Source organism: Chrysemys picta, chromosome 9 (genome assembly GCF_011386835.1).
Source record: "Chrysemys picta bellii isolate R12L10 chromosome 9, ASM1138683v2, whole genome shotgun sequence".
In the NCBI taxonomy this organism is placed as follows: Eukaryota; Metazoa; Chordata; order Testudines; family Emydidae; genus Chrysemys; species Chrysemys picta.
The window spans coordinates 17,245,903-17,266,335 of record NC_088799.1 but is presented as its reverse complement, the minus strand read 5'-3'; the positions used below and the strand labels follow the sequence as shown (position 1 = coordinate 17,266,335).

Sequence of the window (20,433 nt, the reverse complement as noted above, 5' to 3'; positions counted from 1 at the left end):
TGTACCTGGCAAGGAAAAGGTGATTCCATGCCACTTCCTCTGATTCTCTCCAAGTGGTGCATTGGGACCAGTGTGGGGCCCCATTATCATGGTGTGCCTAGAGTGCTGGGTTGCCTTAGTCCAGCCCTGAACATTAGGAAAATTTATTTAATTCACTGATGCGTCAATAAACATTAGATTCTTGATTCTCCCCCACAAGTTTTATATGAGTGTAATTTCACAGGAGTTCCTCCTGATTGATAGTGGGGTAAGTGAGATCAGAATCAGGCCTTAGCACTGGAGCCTTGAAATAGGGTACAAGAATCAGCTGTGTTTTGGGGATATGGCTTTGTCTATTACCATTGAATGTATCAGGGAAATGGGGAAACATGAAATGTCAATATCTATCTAGATAAATGCAACTTTGGAGAGAATGGATATCTGCTTAGCATTGTCCATAATAAACTGCTCTTCAAAAAGAAGAAATCTGAAGCAAGGTACATGTATACAATGCCACCTGAAAAGCCTATTTATAGCTACGTCAGACAAATTATTCATGGACAGCTTATCCTTATATATGAATGGCTCTGGTACTCCAGCCAAGGCCACTTCATTTGGGTTATTATAGGATAAGGTCTCCCTTTAAGCAAAAAAATTCCCAGTTTTGCATTTGTATGTGTAACTCATGAGTCTATGGAAGTCCCCCACGTCCTCTTCTCTGAAACACTTGCACAGTCTTCCATTCACATGCCAGGATTACATCTCATGGTACAGTGAAAAATGCAGTTTGGAGAAAACCAGCATAGGTTAGAGTCACTTTCTGCTGCTTAAATTAAAAAAAAATGCCTGCATGCTAGGATTGGTGTTTTATAAGAATAAATAATTAGACTAGAAATAGAGATTGAAAACAAAATTTAGGTTTAAGGTAACAAAGTGAGCTTGCTATGAAACTGTATGGTCACACAAGTAGTATTTCCTAATTGCTTTTTTTCCTGTTTTAAAACAGAATGTCCACAAGGTACCTATGGTCCATACTGCCAAAAGGCATGTAAATGCTTTAATGGAGGCCACTGTGATATTGTGACAGGAACCTGTGATTGTCCTCCTGGCTTCATTGGCGCTGACTGTAGTAAAAGTAAGAGTTCACTAAAATCAAAGGGGTAATTTAAATCTACCGTATATACTCATTCATAAGCCGAATTTTTTTAGTAAAAAAGGGAAGCACCAGAGAAGGGGGTCGGCTTATGAACGGGTATAGAGAGGGAGAGGTGGGACCCAGCCCCTCCCCCCAACAGAGGCAGCAAGGAGAGGCAGCACAGCCAGAAGGAAAGAGGCGGGGCCAGAGTCTCTCCGCTTCTGGCCACGCTGCTCTCCCCCCCAGCCTCCGAAGCAGCTGCAGCTCCGGGGCTGGCAGGCTGCAGCCGTGCCGCTCAGCCCCGCCCCCCAGAGCATGCTGTGGCCACGCCGCCGTAGCACGCTGCGGCTGTGCCACCCAGCCCAGCCCGCTGGAACATGCTGCAGCCGTGCTGCCCGGTCTGGCCCACTAGAGCAAGCTGCTGCCACGCTGCCCACCCTGCCGGAGCAGCTCCAGCCAGGTCAGAGACATCCTCCCCTGGCCCTCCCCAGCTAAGGTGGGACGGGATGGGATAGGAAGAGTGTGGGGGTCCCGAAGGGATGGAATGGGGAGAGTGTGGGAGTCCCGGGCTAGGGATGGGATCATGTGGAGGGTGGTCACAGGGGTTATTCCCCTGACTCCCAGCTTCTCCCCCCCAAAAAAATTTCCCCACCAGTTGCTGTCCCAGCCCGTCAGAGTAAGCAGCTGGCGTGCCGGGACACTTTGTTTACTTAGGTTTACCTCCGTGCGTGCGAACGCTCGAGGTAAACAAACCATCTCGGCCCACCAGCGGCTTATTCTGATGGCCCGGGAACCAAAGTTTGCTGACCCCTGAATTATAGGGTCGGCTTATGAACGGGTTATAAAAATTTTCCATTTTTACTTATCTATCTTGGGGGGGTCGGCTTATAAACGAACCAGCTTATGATCGAGTATATACATATATACTGCCAAGAGAGCAAAATAAGCATTAATTGAAAATAGTGAAGATAATTGTAGTTTATTAGTATATAAACAACAGGCAGATCCTTCACTCAATAACAAATCAAGATTCCAGCTTTGTGAAAAATTCTCTTTCAATGCATTTTCTCTTCCTTATGAGTGTGTGAAGCAGGCACGATTGTCCCAGGGTTGCAGCCTCTGTGTCCAGTCACTTCTTGAGCAAGATCAAAATGGGAGAGGAGCTCAGACTCCTCCTTTTTTCCCCCAAATCTGCCTTTTGAGGTACTCACCCACGTAGGATAGGGATGGTTTTTTTTAGTCTTTTATCATTCTTCTGTGTGAGTTCATTCGAGAGTATAGTTATTGTCTGGTTTCACCCACATAGCTGTTCTTGGGGCATTAGATGTTCTGGATGAGGCATACCACATGTTATGATAAGCATGTGTAGACCCCTGGATCTTGAAAGGTTGTGGAGGGTATTTATCACTGTAGCAATAGAGATGTTTGGAGGTTTAAAATCTGTTTTTCTGGGAGGGACCAGTGCCACTTTGAGTTGGTGCGGCCAGGTCTGTGAGGAGCTTACTTCTGATGATGAGCTTGATGAGACTGGAGGGTCATTGAAAGGCAAGAAGAGGGGGTTGGGGAAAGATGTCTTCAGGATGGGGTCCCCATCAAGTATGAGTTCCAGTGTGGGGTGGTAGATGACAACTAAGGGTGTGCAGATGGTGGGTTTCCCCCCCTGTATGGAAGCAGGTTTTCTCAGGCTTCATGTGGATGAGCACTTATAGAAAAAGTTTGTTTGAAGCCAGTGAGCCTACTCATGTGACTAAATACTCATGTGGATGAGAAAGAGCTTCACATTCTGGCCCTTGAAGTTTTGCACTGGCACCCTCATAATAGCTGAGTAACTAGAAGGTAATTATGTCTTCAGAAAATCCCACCTAACAGTAGCAATCTAGTTTACCATTCATAATTTATGGCTCTAATGCTAATCAAAAATTACTGTCTTGTTAGCTTTTTCAATTACTTTTTGCTGTTCACTATAACTTTTTTACAAAACTTAACACTTCACTGTATTTTTGTTAATCTAAACTGTTGCTGATCAATAAAGGAAACATCAGTGTTACGGGAATGAGGAAATCTTTACTTGAAAACGGGACCACCATTTAATACTCTAGTGAAGCTCGGTTCCATTTTCATTAGGAAGCTTCATCGTTTTCACAGTAATGTTTGGTAGAAGATTCCTAACGTCAAGTAAAATTTCAGAGGAAAGAAGTAAGCAAATACTTATGCACTTTTCTTTTTGTAAAAGTGATTTCTTCAGATTCCAAACCAAGCGGAATGCAGCTCAGAGGAGTCTACTTGATTAAAAGGAGGGGCCTTGCGTTAAAAAAAGAAACGCAGGTCTGGACAGCTGGCATGTTTAATGAGAAAAGTTAATGTTTCCTCTAGTTTGTCCTGTAAGCCGCTATGGGAAGGACTGCATCCTCCTGTGCTCCTGTGGTAAAGGGCAGTGTGACCCAGTGACTGGCAAGTGCTACTGTCCACCTGGCCAAATTGGACCCAGTTGTCAGCAAGGTAAAAGAACGAGATCCAAGGGCACCCTGTCAATCTAGACACTTACTTGCAACAGCCAGAAAAAGAAGTATCTCAGCCCCACAAATGTAAATAAATCGCCATTGTTCATGCCTCTAGGAATTCATTCTGTTGCAATCGCTGTATTTCCTTATCTCTCTGGAGCAAAGTGATGTTTTAACTGTAACCCAGTGTAAGCTGGTGGGCTGAGTCTGCAGCTGCTCCAAACTGTGCAGCTCCAGTTTCTTTGCTCTTTGTTCTGTATTAACATAGAAATATTCAAAATAACTCAAAGCAACTCAAAGTCGCGCTACCCTCAGCATCTCGTCTAATAATCATGTTTATTATGGTAGTGACTAAGGACGAACCAAGAAAGAGGCCCCATTTTGCTAGGCATTGTACAGAGTAATGGACAGTCCCTGCCCCAAAGAGTGTATAATCTAAATAGACAAGACAGACACAGGCAGACACCAGGTGGGGGATGGGGTGAACACACAAGAATGAAGACTGTAATGGCAGCTAATGTCATGTTCATTCTACAATAATTATTTTGGGGCAAGGGGATGGTTAGTTAGGAGGCGATACGCTAAATGGAAAGAAAAGTGAAGGGAGGGACAGGACAGTGGAGAAGAGGGTAAGCACAGCACAGGGCAGAGGTGTTCACATATCTCCCAAGTGCCCTATTACACCAAGTATGTGTCATGTACGGTAAAGAGAACCTTCTGCATTCATCGTTTCCTTCTGTGGCATTCATCTTTGAGGCTAATTTTTTTAACAACTTTAATTTGCTGTAGTGTGTCCCCAGGGAAGCTACGGCCCCAGCTGCCAGCTAACGTGTATCTGTAAGAATGGTGGTATCTGTGACCCTGTGAATGGGTCTTGTTCCTGTGGACTTGGCTGGACAGGAAGTTATTGTGAGAAAGGTAGTATCTTCTTTCTCTCTTTTGACTCAACAAAGAAGAGGTCAGCAGCAGTATCCGTTTTTATAATGTACTGCCACTGGCATTGTCCAGTAATGTAGGCAACACTTTTGGAAGTAAGACTATGAGTTCTATTATTAGATGGGCCTTCTCAGTAATTTGCCAGGATTACTAGCAGCCTCATGTTTTGATCCTAACAACTAAACTACTATATAGGAAATTGAACTGTGAGCTGTGTGTTAGTGAGCTCTCCAAATCTAGGTATGAAAAAACCCTGCAGGCTGCACTAGCAGGAATGAACCAATCCTCAGATAGTGAGGGCAGGTTCCGATTAATCGTAGTGACTTAGCAGGTACATACATCATTGTTGTGGACATTTATGTCCCTAACGCAGTTGAACAAACATTGGACCAGATCCTCAGCTTGTGTAAATCAGTGTAGCTTCCTGACTTTGAGGGACTTAGGCCAACTTACACCAGCTATCCAAGTATATGTACATATTTTTCCAAAGATAACCCTCCGTGCAGCTTACTCCAGTGATTTAGATACTACAGTGATGAGAGCTACCTAAGATAGAAAATCTTGTTTAGTAGATGCCCCCACCCACAGACCTCTGAAATGGATAGTCATGCTGATTTGTGCATACCCATAGCAATGGCAGCTAGATATGGATTTGGTGAGAAATGGAAGCAAGGAGTTTCCATATATACCTACTTATTGTGACTTGCTCCAGAAACTCTAGAATGTCCTGGCAATGGAGGAGGTACACTTCTGCAAGAAGGTTGATGATATTGATACATGATCACTTTTGCTATCAACAATTTGTGAAGTGTTTTAGTTCACTATGGTAGAACCCTAATTATGCAAGCGTGTGAAACAGAGTTTTTTCCATTTCCATTAGAAATTACTTAATAATTAATGACATCCATATATATTACAACATAAACTGAGAAAACTTTCTTTATTTTATGCTTTACATTTAACGGTAAGAAAATATTGATGTAGGTACAAAAAATACTGAGATGATGCCATTTGATGTGTATTCTGAGAACATGCAATTATACTTTTTTTCTGTCAGCATAAACCATATGGAAAGACAAATTCACAAATGGGAATTGTGGAAAGAAAGTGGCTTTTCAGTATTGCATAAACATCCAGATAGTAAAAAATATTTCTCTCACAAATTTGTTAAGTTGTTCCCAGTTATGCGGAAATTTAGCAAACCCAAAAAGCAGATAAATTTCACACCAGTGAGGAGGAAATTCACATCAAATAGTCTCAGTGCTATAAAATCTTTTCTGACTAGTATTATTTCCTTACGTGTCTTTCCAGTGTGAAGTGTGGATAAATAAAACTTTTTGTTCTTTCTGTTAACAGAATGTGCCCTGGGTAAATATGGTTCTGATTGCCACTTAAACTGCTCTTGTCAGAACAATGGATCTTGTGACAGGTTTACTGGTTGCTGCCAATGTCCGGAAGGTTACTACGGTCACTCTTGTGAGCACAGTAAGTAGACAACCCTCTCAGAGAAAGAAGGCCTCAACTTTGCATCAGGGGTTCGTGTTAGTGGATCCTAATGCAAGGGACAGAGTAGTTCTATATTCCAGAGCAGTCATACTTTTTAGTGTTTCAGTTAAAAATTGTCTCTCTTTGTGGCCCTGATTCAGCTACTTAAGAATGTGCATAATTTCAAGCACGGAATCTCATTGAAGTCAATGGGACTACTCACAAGTTTAAAGCCACACACATGCTCAAGTCCCTTGCAGAATGAGTGAGGCCCATGTAATAATTATTATTGTTAACTCTCTTCTTGCAGACATAGCGGGAAACTCTCAGACTTACAAGATGGTGTATTATTTTTCTGCATCTACTTTTGTCCTGTTGCCAAAATAACATTTGTAACCTTTCATTTCCCAGCCTGCCCTGCTGGATTTTATGGTCTAAACTGCATTCACTCTTGTGATTGTAAAAATGGAGCTACTTGCAATCCGGTGACTGGACAGTGCATTTGTCCTGCAGGTTATGAAGGTGTCCAGTGTGAAAAAGGTTGTGTAAACTTTTTTAAGTAATTTGGGCCTGGGCACCGTATGTGTTCTGTCTTCTTGCTTCTGTATTTTTATTTATTTTTAGACACTATGGAATCTTATCATGAACCATTTCACTGTTAATTGTTCTATCAAAAATATCTGGATCAATGACCTTGTCCACAATCACACCGTACTTGTCATGCCCTAACATTCGTCATTTTTGAAAGGATGTTTCCCAAAGGAAAAACTATGACATTCTATCAGATATTCAGATCATTAAAAAGCAAATGAAATGTAGCTATTTCCGTACTGCATTCACATCTAGTCCATTATTCTCTCTCCAATAGTGGTTAGTAACATCTGCTTCAGAGGAAAGCACAAGAAAACCTGCAGGAGGCAGTTACGGAATAATCTATCCATAGGAAAAAATTCTTTGTGACCCTTATTTAGAGCTTGGATTATGCCCTGAAACTCTAAACTCTTGGGTTGTTTACTCATATCTCTGGATATTCTTATGTCCTATATAAATGTCTAATCCTGTTCTGAATAAGGCTAAGCACTTAGTCTCATTGATGAGATGAGTTCCACAGGTTAATTTCATAAAACAAATTGTTTCTATTAGTTTAAGTTTGCCACTAACATTTCAAATAAGAGTATCAACTAGACCAGTGTTTCCCAAACTTGGGACGCCACTTGTGTAGGGAAATCCCCTGGCAGGCCGGGCCGGTTTGTTTACCTGCCGCGTCTGCAGGTTCAGCCGATCGCGGCTCCCACTGGCTGCAGTTCGCTGCTCCAGGCCAATGGGAGCTGCGGGAAGCAGCAGCCAGTACGTTCCTCGGCCCGCGCCGCTTCCAGCAACTCCTATTGGCCTGGAACAGCGAACCGCGGCCATTGGGAGCCGCGATCAGCCGGACCTACGGACGGGGCAGGTAAACAAACCGTCCCAGACCGCCAGGGGCTTTCCCTGCACAAGCAGCGTCCCAAATTTGGGAAACACTGAACTAGACTAAGTGGGTATTCTTACCTCTCATGTTGAAAGCTACATAATATTTCTCTGATGGTCATTTGATTAAAAATCAAATGAAGTACTTAACTGCTACAGTGCTCGGGCATATTACAAATACCTACAATAGATTGAAATAGATTTAGCCTGCATAAAAAGAAAGCATGCAAGTATTAAAGCTCTTCCATCTGTAAGTCTTTCATTAAAGTGTGGCAGTTCACACTAGATTCACTTTAGAGCTCATGAGCTCTAGGAGATATGCATGAAAGAGTCTGCCAAAATAACATGTTTCTTGCTATTGGTGTGTACAGCACATACAAAAGTGTTCTTTTTCTTAGGCTGTAATGTCGGAAGATTTGGAGACAAATGTCAGCATCAGTGTGACTGTGAAGGAGTAGCCTCATGTGAACCTGTAACTGGAAGGTGCCTTTGCCCACCTGGAAGGACTGGAGACAAATGCAACATTGGTAAGATCATGAAACATCCTTCCAGGGCTGGTTTACACAAGACTTTTGTACCTCTACATGGGCTTAGAAATTTACCAGTACAACCCCCTTGTGTGGGTGCAGTTATGCAGGATTGCTATCAGGATGGCTAATTCAAGTTATTCACTGTGGGAATAAGCTATGCCAATATAAGAACCTTTATAAGGAGGTGGTACCACTTTTAACTATATCAATTTCTAAACCAATATAGTTATAGTGGTAGAAAACTGTGTGTGGACCATCCCTAAAATGTTATTCCTCCTCTATTTTACAATAGCACACTACTGATGGGTACATTGAGAAACTCACAAACAGCAACTGTGCAGAGTTAGGGAGGACTCTTGCAGGGGGCTGCAAACTGGACTTTGGAGATATTTCTGCTTGCTTTTGCACTCAGACTTGTGGGCAGAGCTTGGCAAACCAAGGCCAAAGCAGTGTCAAGGATCTATGATTCCACCCCCATGTGGAAACACTGACCATAGTCCCCAGAGAGCAATAACACAGGAGTTATAGCAGCTACTGCTGCCTCTGGGCTACAGAAGTTGTGTTAGGGTATGACTACACTGCAATTAAAAGCCCACAGCTGGCCCTGGGGAACTGACTGGGGCTAAGGAGCTGTAGATGTTCGGGCCTGGGCTTTAATACCCTGCAAGGTGGAAGGGTCCCAGAGCTTGGGCTGCAGCGTGAGCTTCAGCATCTATACCACAATTAAATAACCCATTAGCCTGAGCCCCATGAGCCCAAGTCATCTGGCATGGGCCAGCCCCAGGAGTCTAATTCCAGTGTAGACATACTTTTAGAGGTCCCGATCCATGTAAACTCCCCAGCACACAGCAGGCCCTTGGACTGTGTGCTAGGTAACTGATTTGCTCAGCAAGGTAGAATTCTGCCCTATGTAGCAAGATTATAAAAGTGGGGGAGAAAATTCTAGTTTTTTCTTTGCAACAGCTGAGTCCTAATGAAATTGTAGTGGTTGTGAGAGGGCATGGATGGCAGCTAAAATCCTCGTGTCGGATTCTGATCTCAGTCACACTGGCTCAAATCCGGAGTAACTGTACTGAAGTAAATGGAATTAAACTTGAGAGCGGAATCAGGTAAAAGGTAAAAAATGATAAAGTAAACATGCTGAGTCACTACTAATATTTTAAGATCTCAGTTGGAGCTATGATTTTCCTGAACACCAGAACCACTTTTCAAGGTTCCTTTTGTTCTGGGAAATGCATGAAGCAGTTAAAAACGGAGCACGTTATCAATGAAAAGGAGAGGTTAAATAATTGCTGGAAACTTATAAGTTGGTGCAACCCAAAAGCTAAAAAAGAAAATGACTTGCTTCCCCTGCTGCACTGTCGTGTGGTCAAAAATCCATCTCCAGACCCTGTGGTCTGAATGGAGAGTTGAACCACACAATGCAGTGAGTAAGGCTGCATGAATCCAAAAATCTTGCCAGTGACTTTAGGCAGAAATGAAACACCAGGGGGAAACTTAGCGTTGAAAATGTGAGCAAAGTTTCTGCTTCTTGCAAAGAAAGGGAGGGATTTTTATTTTCTTAAACCTGCTAGCCACAACCCCCATCCATGAAAAGCAGTTATGGAGCAGGTTTTATTTGCGTTTTTATTTTCAATTAGGCTCCGTTCATCTGTGATATAACTGTGAGCAGCTGTGACTATGCAGAAGCTATAAAGATTAAAGGCCTGATTTTAATTTGAACTCTGGTAAGGCACCCATTAAACAGCCAAAATGTTAATTAAAAAAAAGAGAGAATATAACAGGCTTTTATGGGGCCTCTTTTTTCTGGTAAATTAACATTGCAGACTTTCAAACAGATGTCTTAAATACACTTTGTTGTTATCATGAAAATGTGGTATAACATAAATAAAAATCAGGTCCAGAGGTGTTCAGGAGACCCTGTCTCATAACATTTCCTAATTGAAAAAAACAAGCTTCTGAGACCAAGTGAAGAATTCCCCCACACGTGGGTTAGTAGCTGAAACGGCAATTGGAAACATTTTTATTTACAATAATGGTTGGTGCAGTGAAAGGGAAAAGATTCTTTATAATTACAATGAGTTCTTTTGGGGGGGGGGGAAGGGTTGTTATTTACAATGTATCCCAGCCTGCTGCTACATTTTCCTCCAGGCATGTATCCCAAGTGCATAAACGGCTTTGAAAAGTTGTGATGAAAACTAGGCACAAAACCTATTTACTCATCTCTTGCAGTGGAGATAGATTATAATGAAAAAGGATAATGATGTTTTACTAGCCTGGGGTGAATAGGTAAATAGAATTTTGCAAGATGCGCATAAAATCTACCGCATCCCCAGCACTTCTAGTTCCAGCACCCTTGTCTCCCTGTAGTATCCAGCCCATCATTGGATACTCACAGAAATTACCAAGTTTGCTGTCCCCAAGAGAGCTATGTGGACAACGCTTGGCTGGTACAACTCAGGTCCTTTATAACATCACCGCACTGAGGTACAGTTATAGTGAAAACAGTCAGAAGTTTATTACCAGAAATAAAGATTTAAGAGATACTAAATAGGGATAATAGAAACAGAAACAAAAAGTATAGCACACTTCTTAGAATCTAAAGTTATCTTTAACAGGTTAAAATCCCTAGTCTAAAGCACTTTCTAACCTAAAGTGACTCCCCACATCACCAGCCAAAATGGATGAGATCCACCTTTAATGACTGCAAAATGCACAGTTCTTTTTGCTGCCTCAGTGATGGATAATAAGATTTCCTTTTGCTTGTCCTTATGTTTCCCAGAACTCATTGTTTTGTGCCCCCTGATTGCCTTCATGTGTTGGTGTTGTCTCCATATCCAAAACAGGCTTCCATTGTGTTGGCTTCAGTGCTTAATCTACATAAGAACCTAGGCAAATAGGTGAATATACAACCCTTTGCCTGGCAAAACCTGTTTGTCAATCCAGCCTAGGGCACAGTATCTAAAATATATTTTCAGTACATAAGTACAACTCCTTAAATATCATCTGTACTTGTAGCAATGATTTTGAGGAGCAGTATGACATAAGCTTTTATGAGGCACCTCACATGACCCTTTTTGGATAAATACTATGAAAGCAGTGTGGAGGTGTAGTGAGTTTGTCAGGCCTGATAGAAGTTGCTGTTACAGAACAGTGAACCATTTGCCAGTTGGCATTGAGAGGTTCTTGGGGTCATAAAGGGTGATATGAAATATTTTTCAGTTTGAATCTGCCTGTCTTGGTTTATGTGAAGATTACATAGTGCCATGCATAGAGAGCCAAGAATTGCACTGGATAATTGTGGAAGCCAGTAAGAATCTGTAAAATGACAATAGCTTGCTTGAAGAAATCCCCAACTCCTTTTCAGTGGGTTAGTTCAGGGGGCATAAGTTTGTCGCCATCCACTCTTATACACGCTACAGTTCTCATACTGGGAACTTCTTTAAGACTTTCTGACCACGAGTGGGCTGGACCAGTGAGGCAGGACCAGGTAGTGGATGACACACACAGGCTGCAAGGCTCTCCAAAATGTGGGTTCTTTTCTTATTTTTTAGCAAGTCTGGGTCTCTAATTGTTTTCATGGTACAAACAGGGGAAGTATGATAGATGAGCAGTGGAGGTGTGTACCAAGATCCAAGGCAATTAATCATACAGGATAATAAATCAGTCCTCCTCCTTTCTTTGTTTTCTACAGATGAGTATTTACCTTAGGCAAAAGAGAGGTCAGCTTTTTAACCCAACAAAAACCTTCAGCTAGAGTGACCAGATGTCCCAATTTTATAGGGACAGTCCTGATATTTGCGGCTTTTTCTTCTATAGGCACCTATTACCCACCACCCCGTCCCGATTTTTCACACTTGCTATCTGGTTACCCTACCTTCAGCCATTTGAAATGGGCAAATAACAATAGCTAGTGATATTTTCCCATTCCAGAGCTGACCCCAGCAAACCTTTACCACATCACACCCAGAGCACAAATGGAGATCACAAATGAAATTTCGATTTTCAGTTGAGCCATTCAGTTTTTTCCAGTGAAAAAGCCAGGAATTTTCATGATCTCTTGGGGAGAAAAATCCCCAGTTTCAGACTATGAGAGACATTTCCCCCAGAAACTCTGATATTGGCTCAAAGTTGATCTGCCTTGTTTTCCAGGGGTTTTCTACACCATTCCCCATCTTCTACCAAGTTCAGGGCCTATGTCTTATATCAAAGTTCTCTAATGGATTGTGACACACGGTTCTAATGGGGTTCCTGAGAAGAAGTCTTGTTCTCCTCTCCTTACCCATATCCTCCCCCTCTCCTCTTTTCTGCTCCTTCCTTTCCTTTCAGACCCTCTTCTCTACTCAAAATGCTTAGCTGAGTCAGAGACACTAAGCAGTTTTAAATCTGTGCAGTAAACATTTGCTGAAATGTTTTGCCCTTCCAGAATGCAGGTCAGACCAGTACGGCCCCAGCTGCTCTCTGAGATGCCAGTGTGCCAACAGATCCCAGTGTCATCCTCACAATGGGAGCTGCATGTGTCCTGCCAAGTGGATGGGGCCGACCTGTGAAGAAGGTAACATAGGAAAGAGATGGTAGCTCTTCTTAATAGAACATTTCAAAGAGTGTCTGCTTATCTTGGGAAAGGATGCAATTGAAAGACCGGATTCGTCACTATTTGGGTTCCACGGGATTGTGCCAGTGGAACGTGGAGCTTGAGCCCCTGGCAGCAGAAAGTCCACCTGGAGGGGGTTGCAATGTTTAAGCTGCCCATGATAGCCACTCTGCTAGAAGCTGTTGCAGCCATCAAAGTAGATAGGAACATTCCAGGAGGAGGCGAGGATTGACCAGCTGAGAGATGCACTTATTCAGCATGTCGGGGTTGGGGGAGCGCACTGAAGTCCTAGATGCAACCTAAAGCTAGTTTCCCTCAGCAGAGGGGGAAGGTAGCACAGCTGAATGCCTACCACACGTAATACTGTAAATGCCTCCCACTGCACAGCTGTACCTCTCCCCTCCCACCCCGGTGCATGCCTAAAATTTGTTAAACTCACAGCCTCAGGAAAGTGAAGAAGGAAGTTAATGATCAATGTATATCTCCCATACACTCGCAGTTCAACAATGTACCTACCTATTGTTAATTACGAGATACCAAGCTGAAATGCTATTGATGGCCAGATGGGCAGCTGAGACCTTGGAAAATAGAGAGCCTCTCTGCTTTGTGAGAGTATTAAAAACCCCATGGCACTCTTTCCTAGGGTCCTTAGTTTAAATTACCCCTCTCCTATGTTGTGCAGTGCTGACAGTTCATGAATGTTACCATACAATTCTGCATTTAGTTTGGGAAACACTTTAGGATCCATCGGTATGAAAGATCTAAATGCAAGTGGCCTTTGCCATTATTCTTGAGGCCATTCTCTCTGCCCGTAACCTAGGAAACAAGCATCACCTAGTCCTCTGCTTGCTGATGGAGGCTGGATTATCAAAATGTTTATTTAGTAATATATATTAAATCTCATACAGTTGCATTATATGGCCCCCAAACTATTTCTACTTAATTCTCTAGGAGGCCCTCCAAAACTTCCTTCATATGAAGAACAAACTCAGGAAAGAGGGAATGCTTTTTCAAGATCTCTACGACAATAATTCTTGGACTAATAAATGAATTGTTTTATAGGCACAGACAGTATTTAAACTTGGGTACAAGAACTGCTTGAATTCAGTTTGAACTGTGCTGAAATATTCACACTTTTTCATGGAAGACAACAGTGGCCAATAAGTAGTTTGGATCCCTTTTTAAAACTTCTAACCTGTTTCATTTATTTGTTATTAACCTCCTACTTCTAAATTCATCCACTCTGGATATTCTTTCAGATTGCTGTTGTCACGTATTGTTTGAATTACATGTGGGGGGAAATATTTTTAGCAAACTGATACTTCAAGACTATCATGATAAAAAACGTAATATACACATTTACAATGAGCCACATTAAATACCAGGGGCTTTCTAAACCCAGCTGGCAACGGGACTGGTGATAATACCTATTTGAACTCGGAGGTCTCAAGCTTAGATCTGGTTTATGTAAAAGAGTCTATCTGCCAGAGGACAGAATAGAATCTGTGTGGGTTTTCTTCATGAGCTATCCAGTAGATTCAGTTTCGCTGGTTTGTCAGAGTTGAACTATTCAGTGGCTCTCAAAGACACAGTCCCTTTTCATTTCAGAAGAAAGCTATATCTTTTGTGGATGGTGTGGGAAGCAGGCAGAGATGTCTGATTATTGGTGATTTTAAGATAAATTATATCTCCTTTTAAACGAGACATTGTAATGTGCTTGTACTACCCAGTTTGGTGAAGTAAGACTTTAAATTCTGAGAATTTAAAATGGTTCTGACTTTGTTCAATGTTATCTGTTGGTCACTTTGTAAAACAAAGTGATCATGATTACTAAAAATATAGTTAATACTATTTTTGTCCATTTTACAGGTTATCCTTTTAATATAGGACTAAGTAACTGTAAAAATACAATGTTCTACATCAGTGGTTCCCAAACTTGTTACGCCACTTGTCCAGGGAAACTCCTGGCGCGCCTGGCCGGTTTGTGTACCTGCCGCGTCCGCAAGTTCGGCCGATCGCAGCTCCCAGTGGCCGCGGTTCGCTGCTCCAGGCCAATAGGAGCTGCTGGAAGCGGCAGCCAGGGATTCCAGCAGCCCCCATTGGCCCACTGCCACTTCCAGCAGCGAACCGCGGCCACTGAGAGCCGCGATCAGCCGAACCTGCGGACGTGGCAAGTACACAAACCGGCCGGGCCCGCCAGTGGCTTTTCCTGCACAAGCGGCGGAACAAGTTTGGGAACCACTGTTCTACATTTTTAGTGTCCTGACCCTCATGGGATGAAAGATTTAATGGCACCAATTTGAACCATTGTTCTGATTGCTTAGAAGTTATAAGCCTGTTCATAGCAACCTCTCAGTCTGACTGGGTAAAAAAGTGGAACTTACTCAAAAGTGGCACAGAATGTAGCGAAAGGTTCCATATGTTGCTGCTTCAGCTCTCTTTCACACATCATGACAAACTAATGGCGACACTGCTGGAAAAGGCCATGGTTTTCCTTTTAAAAGGTTCATAGTTGCAATTATGATAGTCTCTGATTTCTGCAGTCAGACACTGTCCAGATAAAGCATCCCAAGTTTCACCTGAGGTCTTGAACAATTCTAGATAGTCATTAGCTGCCCAGTCAGTAGCAGGTTGCTATTGCTTACCTGGGACTTGAACTCCAGCTGTGATCTGTTGAAAGCAATTAGAGGTTTGGTTGGCATTTGTTAGGCATAATGAAAGTATGACTATTGTTGTCCATCACTACGCTGTTATTGAAAGTAATTCCAAACATTCCTGTGACTATAACAGAATTAATTAACCAACGGTGCTTTGAGCCAGAAAGACACGGGACCTAATTTTGATCTCACACCAGTTCTACTTGATCTCACACCAGTTTACATCAATGTAAACTGGGAATAACTCCACTCATGTCCATTGTGTGGACATGAGTGGAGTTATTCCCAGTTTACAGTGATGTAAATGAGGGCAGAAGCAGCGGTGGCCTGGAGTTACCCAGAAACAAACAACTCTCAGTGGGCCTGGACTAGCTGCTACTGTCATTTTAAGTCTCCTTTTTAAAGACACACTGTCCTGATTCTCACCTTACAGTGGTGTAATTCAGGAGTAACTCCATTAAAGTGAATGGAGTTTATACCAGGCTCAAACTGTGAGAGAGGAGAATCCGATGCCCTGTTTTTAACTGCTAGAGCAGTGTTTCCCAAACTTGGGACGCCACTTGTGTAGGGAAATCCCCTGGCGGGCTGGGCCGGTTTGTTTACCTGCCCCGTCCACAGGTGCCAATCGCGGCTCCCACTGGCTGCAGTTCGCTGCTCCAGGCCAATGGGAGCTGCGGGAAGCAGCAGCCAGTACGTCCCTCGGCCCGCGCCACTTCCAGCAACTCCCATTGGCCTGGAGCAGCGAACCGCAGCCAGTGGGAGCCTCGATCAGCCGGACCTACGGACGGGGCAGGTAAACAAACCATCCTGGACCGCCAGGGGCTTTCCCTGCACAAGCGGCGTCCCAAGTTTGGGAAACACTGTGCTATAGAAATGCGATACAAGGCAAAAGTGACTGCCCAAAAAACCATAGATATTGCAAGTAATGCATTATGCTCAGGACTTTTCCTTTAGGGACAATACTCACTGTCTTTGGACAAAAGTATGGTTTGTTTACTCAGCAACTGATGCACAAAGAACCAACTTTGGCATATGCTATTTTGTAGTGGCACACAGTGTTTACTGTTTTTCATAATATGTGTATTTAACTGTAATAAGAGCTGCTTACCAAAGAACCCTTTAAGAAGCCATATTTATTAGCAGAACCTGTGTTTTCAAAGGACTGTTCTATTTTGCTTACCATACCCCTTTCTAGCTAAGTGTGTGTATGCTTGTTTACATTTTCCACAGTACTTTAATTGAGCACTGTAAATATGTACTGGAAATGGAATTAAATTATTTTGTATGTACTATTTTTAAAACAATTACCCAAGTAAGACATAAGACACATTGTCAAGAAAACAATAAGAATTATATAGGTTATTTTCCACTGAATTAGAGGCCCAACTAGAACTGGTCAGGATTTTTTTGAAAAATATTTTTCTTCAGAAAGGCTAAATCCTCAGAACCGTATATGGAATATCGTGAACAATTTGTGGGTGCTATTTCTTACCATTGGTGAACAACATTTACCAAAGAGTGAAATTATGTGCCTACAAAATGTTGTTCAATAAACTACATGGGCTTTTTTGTCATGGGAAATGTGTTAAATAGTTTTCTGTTACACTCATTTTATTAAACTGTGGCAAGTGAGTTTTATTTGTTACTAAAACAATGTCATACATTTTAATTGATCATTTATTCTGTTTAGTAAAATACTAGTATAAACTGCTAGGATGACAGTTAGCATTGAAATGTGTTGGCAATGACACCTGTCAGGAATGGTCTAGATCAGTGGTTCCCAAACTTGGTTTGCGGCTTGTTCAGGGTAAGCGCCTGGCAGGCCGCAAGATGCTTTGTTTATCTGAGCGTCCTCAGGTACGGCCGCTCCCAGTGGAAAACGGAGATCACTGTGCAGCTCCCGCACCCCCACCCCACCGGGACACAGACTCAGCGGTGAGGCTTCACCCCACCCTGACACAGCGTAAGGACCAGGCCTGACCCAGAAACACTCCAGGGCCCCGTCCCTCAGTGCCACGTGCACCAGGGTGGGCAGACAGGCTCAGCAAGGCAGGATCCAAGTGTGGAGGGGCTTAGTGTGGAGGGATCCAGGTGAGGGTTGAGAGGGTTCTGTGTGGAGCAATCTGGGTGCGGGCGGCTAAGTGGGGGATCCGGGTGTGGGGGGGGATCTGGATCCACGGGGGATTGTTGTGCGGTTCTGGGTGCAATGGGACTCTGCAGGCGGGTCCAGGTGAAGGTGGTTGGGGCTCAGCAAGGAGGGGCTCTGGGTGGGAGGGGGTGTAGAGCTTGGTAAGGAGGTCTGGGGGTGGGGGTGGACTCAGTGGGAGGGGGTCCAGATGCTGTGGGAGTGAGGCTCAGTGAGGTGGGGGTCCAGGTACGGTTGGTTGGGGCTCAGTAGGGTGGGGATCCGGGTGCGGGTGACTCATCGGGGTGGTCCAGGTGCTGGGGGAGTGATGCTCGTCAGGGAGGGTTCTGGGTTCCGGGGGGAGGGGTAGAGTCATCGGGAGGGTCTGAGTATGAGGGGGTCTGGATGCATGGGGGTTGGGCAGATGGGGGAGCAGCTCCCTGTACAGAGATCCCTCCCCCTGCAGATGAGGAGCGATAGGTGCAGGAAGTGGGGTGAGGGGGAGGGGAGCTTGCAGAGCTTCCTACAGCTGCGGGAGAAATCTGGGGGTGGGTCTGACAGCCCTGGATGCCATGCAGGGAAAGAGGAAGTCCCGTCCCCAACCCAGCCCAGTTGGGACTAGCAGCTGAGCCTGGCGCAGGGTAACTGCCACCAGCTGGGTCTTCCCCAGTCCCGCCCCCTGCCCCACAGTGATTTACCTCTCTGATGGCTGCCCTGGGCACACGAAACGTACTGCTGGGGAGGGTTGCATGACTGCGCTTGTGGATTCTCTTTGCTTCCCTGTCAGAAAGTCATTTTTCTGTGGGAAAACAAAGAAATCTGTGGGGGACATAAATTCTGCGCATGTGCAGTGGCACAGAATTCCCCCAGGAGTAGCTCTTATTGATGTAAATGAGAGTTATGTGCATATACTACGTTCCCTTGTGAATCTATGGACTCATAAACCTCCATCTTCTTGATTTTTTAAACTTGTGCGATTGGGTCAGATACCCTATAAGGCCATGACCTGCAAAAGGATCCACAAGCACTGATGCTTGACCCACATGGTGATCCATTGAACCCGTTCACCAATGGAACTCCATGCTGGAGTAATGGTCATGCCTGCTAAGACCTTTGTAGGATCAAAATCTTAAATTCTAAAGCACCAAAGCCTTATCATATTTGCAAAGCATAAATTGTTTATTCTGTTCTTTTTATTGCTTTTAATAAACATGTGCATAGCAATAATATGTCTTTGAATTTATAACCACTACTCCATATGTGAGATGTTACTCAAAACTGTACTGTACTTTCTGTTGTACACATATCATGTTGAAATGGTGCTAATTTTTAATAAACTTGTTAATAAAATTTAATTTTATTCCCTCCTTGGTGATAATCTGTAAGGACTAAGGTAACAGATTGTGCTGTGGAACAAATTCTGCTCTCTTGCACCAATGTAAATCCAGAGTGAGTCCACTGAAATTATACTAATTTTAAGTGAGAGAAGAATCAGGCTTTATGTAAATAAGAGCAATATGCTCGATAAATATATGACTAAATACAAAGAACTATGGACGAGATCAACTTCTAGTGGGGTCTAAGTTTGATGAGATTCAGTCATCAAACAGTAGGGTGATGGGAGTGTTAGCACAGCCTGGATACACCGCATCAATTCTGTCTGTAGAAGACTGTTACAAAACGTCGCATTTCTGGAGGAATTAGCTACTATACATTTGAAAACACGCACCTGCAGACTCCCATCAGAGCCCTTGGAATCTTCCCAGAACCTAATACTTGCCATACAAAAAGTCTCATTCGCCTTAAGGGTATTGTCTTCTCACACTGGCAGGAACTAAAGGAACACATGTGAACACTAAGGGCCAAATAATGCAATAAGCGTGAGGTGTTTAATTGGAAGTAGCAAATTGAATCTGAAATGTGTAACAAAGGGGACCAGTCTATCAAGCTTCCAGATGGAAAAAAACAACAACTTGAAAGTAGACCGATATTGTTAACTGGATTCTGGAAGAACAGCTCTGCTGCCTTGGATTTATTTTTAAATTTCAATGCAAGCTCTTAGACTGAGTTGTGTAGCAGTATAGGTTTTTGTAAATAGATTTTCATATAGTTTTAGGCCAGATAAAGGACAATTGTGTGAATTTAGTGTGATCTCCTCATAACACAGGCTTTAGAACTTCACCCAGTGATTCCTGCATCTAGCCCAGCAACTTGTCTTATTTGATGCTACATTAGCACCTCTTTTTTCACAAGGGAGCTCAGCGAGCAGTTGCACTGACCTTTCAATTCTGATGACTGCAGTTCAGAACTGATCAAAATGCTAGGTGTGAGGAACTGATATTTTCAAACCAGTATGAAGTTAGCATTTGTCTATATAGTAATCCTAAAAAAATCTCTACGTAGCATCTGGCAGGATTGGAAATGTCTCTTCAGTAGAGTGCAGTGTTGTTGAGCCATGTCAGTCTCACGATATTAGAGAGACAAGGTAGGAGAGGTAATATCTTTTATTCGACTAACTCAGAGGTGGGTAAACTACGGCCCGCAGGCCACATCCGGCCCGCGGGACCGTCCTGCCTGGCCCCTGAGCTCCTGGTCTGGGAGGCTAGCCCCCGGCCCCTTCCCTGCTGTCCCACCTCCCCTGCACAGGGCCGGCTCCAGCATTTCTGCAGCCCCAAGCAAAAAAAAAAAAAAAGCTGCGATCGGAGGCGGCAATTCAAAAAAACAAACAAAAAAACCCCGTGATTGCGATCGGCGGTGGCAATTCGCTCTGAGAGGGAGTGAGGGTCCTGCCGCTGCAGAATTGCCGCATGTGCCGCCCCCCTCCCTTGGCCGCCCCAAGCACCTCCTTGTTAAGCTGGTGCCTGGAACCGGCCCTGCCCCCACAGCCTCAGCTCACTGCACCGCCGGTGCAATGCTCTAGGCGGTGGGGCTGCAAGTTCTTGCCGGGCAGCACAGCTTCAGAGCTGCAACCTGACCCAGTGCTCTGTGCTGTGTGGTGGCGTGGCAGGCAGTGCGGTAAGGGGGCAG

The 20,433-nt window shown here is 43.8% G+C and overlaps 1 protein-coding gene across 7 annotated transcripts in view; it reads left to right on the top strand.

Moving 5' to 3' along the window:
* Positions 1-14,735, top strand: part of LOC101953726 (multiple epidermal growth factor-like domains protein 6) — a 276,313-nt gene extending 261,578 nt beyond the window's left edge. For 3 of the 7 annotated variants that reach the window (XM_042853743.2, XM_008164978.4, XM_008164976.4), the window contains 8 exons: positions 986-1,114; positions 3,488-3,613; positions 4,405-4,533; positions 5,908-6,036; positions 6,448-6,576; positions 7,899-8,027; positions 12,457-12,585; positions 13,576-14,734. In XM_042853743.2, coding sequence (XP_042709677.2) covers positions 986-1,114; positions 3,488-3,613; positions 4,405-4,533; positions 5,908-6,036; positions 6,448-6,576; positions 7,899-8,027; positions 12,457-12,585; positions 13,576-13,655 — 980 coding nt within the window. In that variant the 3' untranslated portion in view covers positions 13,656-14,734. Of the gene's footprint in view, positions 1-985; positions 1,115-3,487; positions 3,614-4,404; positions 4,534-5,907; positions 6,037-6,447; positions 6,577-7,898; positions 8,028-12,456; positions 12,586-13,575 lie in introns of all 7 variants that reach the window. The other 4 variants (XM_008164980.4, XM_065557816.1, XM_008164979.4 and 1 more) reach the window with 3 other exon arrangements.
* The last annotated feature ends 5,698 nt before the right edge of the window (positions 14,736-20,433 follow it).